Raw genomic sequence first — 1115 nt, forward strand, 5'->3', positions numbered from 1 at the left:
ATTAATCCGAACGGGTAACTCAGGACAGGCAGGAACACACATAGCACATAGACGTTTACGACACCAGACAAAGGAACGGACAACACTATAAATAAAAGACTAAACAAGGGAAGATGATGAGACACACCTGAATCGAATGAACACAATCAACAAGGGAGAAAACTATAGGTCACGGAGCACATGGGGAGAAAAACACACACACAAACAGTCCAGGGGTGTGACACAGGGAGCCACTATCAATATGCAGAAGAATCCTGGACCTTCCAGGAGAGGTGGGAATACTGTAATTTGTACATTCAAAGTACTAATATGTACCATTTAGGAGTGAATAAGGTACAAAGATATACCTTTTAGCTGTTGTACCTCAGGGTATGTTACACCCTGATAAAGGGGGAAAATGGACATTAATAAATGAAGACACGGACTCGTGCTGTTGTCTCTGCGTCAGTCTGTATTGGCTGTGACGCACAGCACAGCTCGTGTCAGCCACAACCTGCAACCTTCGACACTCCAAAAATTACACTTAAATCATATTGATTTTAACTATTTTTTTCTTTTTCTTTTTTATTACAGTCGAATCACATTGATTCCATCATTTATATGATCATTTTGATCTTTGATCTTTTTAACCTCTACACACTCCCCCTCAAAATTTAGATGTCGTCCCGACATCTTGAAATGCACAGTTTTTTTTTAATTTTTAATCTTATTAATTTTCCTTCAACATGGGGTATTCTGCTTTTACTATATCAATCTTTTCTTAGCCTGAATTATGCTACAGTCTATCTCTGATATCCGTACATAAGATATGGGTAGGGATTATAAGTCGAGGGGTTCCCTCTGTGGTCTTGGATGTCTCTCATCTACCGTGGAATCATTGCATGGCTCAAGTGACAAGTGATACTCAACTTCAATCCGTTCCTCTTCACGGTGCCCTGTCACTAATGGGTCCTCTACTTGAATCAGCTCTTCATCACCGTCTTCACCTGGGCGTTCTTCATGTGAAAGCTCAACAGTGTCCACTCTTTCTCCTATATCCTCACCATCCTTGGTCTGCCCGGCCAGTCCACTTGTCTCCCTTTCTAACTCATCAGGATCTCCGTCACTCCCTTCTC

The 1115-nt window shown here is 41.5% G+C and overlaps 1 protein-coding gene across 1 annotated transcript in view; it reads right to left on the bottom strand.

Annotated features, from left to right (window-relative positions):
- Window positions 1-535: 535 nt before the first annotated feature.
- LOC107675601 (uncharacterized) overlaps window positions 536-1115 on the bottom strand; it is a 2451-nt gene continuing 1871 nt past the window's right edge. Inside the window, exon 2 of the mRNA XM_016470005.1 lies at window positions 536-786. Coding sequence (XP_016325491.1) covers window positions 783-786 — 4 coding nt within the window. The 3' untranslated portion in view covers window positions 536-782. The remainder of the gene's footprint in view (window positions 787-1115) is intronic.

The sequence above is a fragment of the Sinocyclocheilus anshuiensis genome, unplaced genomic scaffold (genome assembly GCF_001515605.1).
Source record: "Sinocyclocheilus anshuiensis isolate Anshui unplaced genomic scaffold, SAMN03320099.WGS_v1.1 scaffold1804, whole genome shotgun sequence".
NCBI lineage: Eukaryota > Metazoa > Chordata > Actinopteri > Cypriniformes > Cyprinidae > Sinocyclocheilus > Sinocyclocheilus anshuiensis.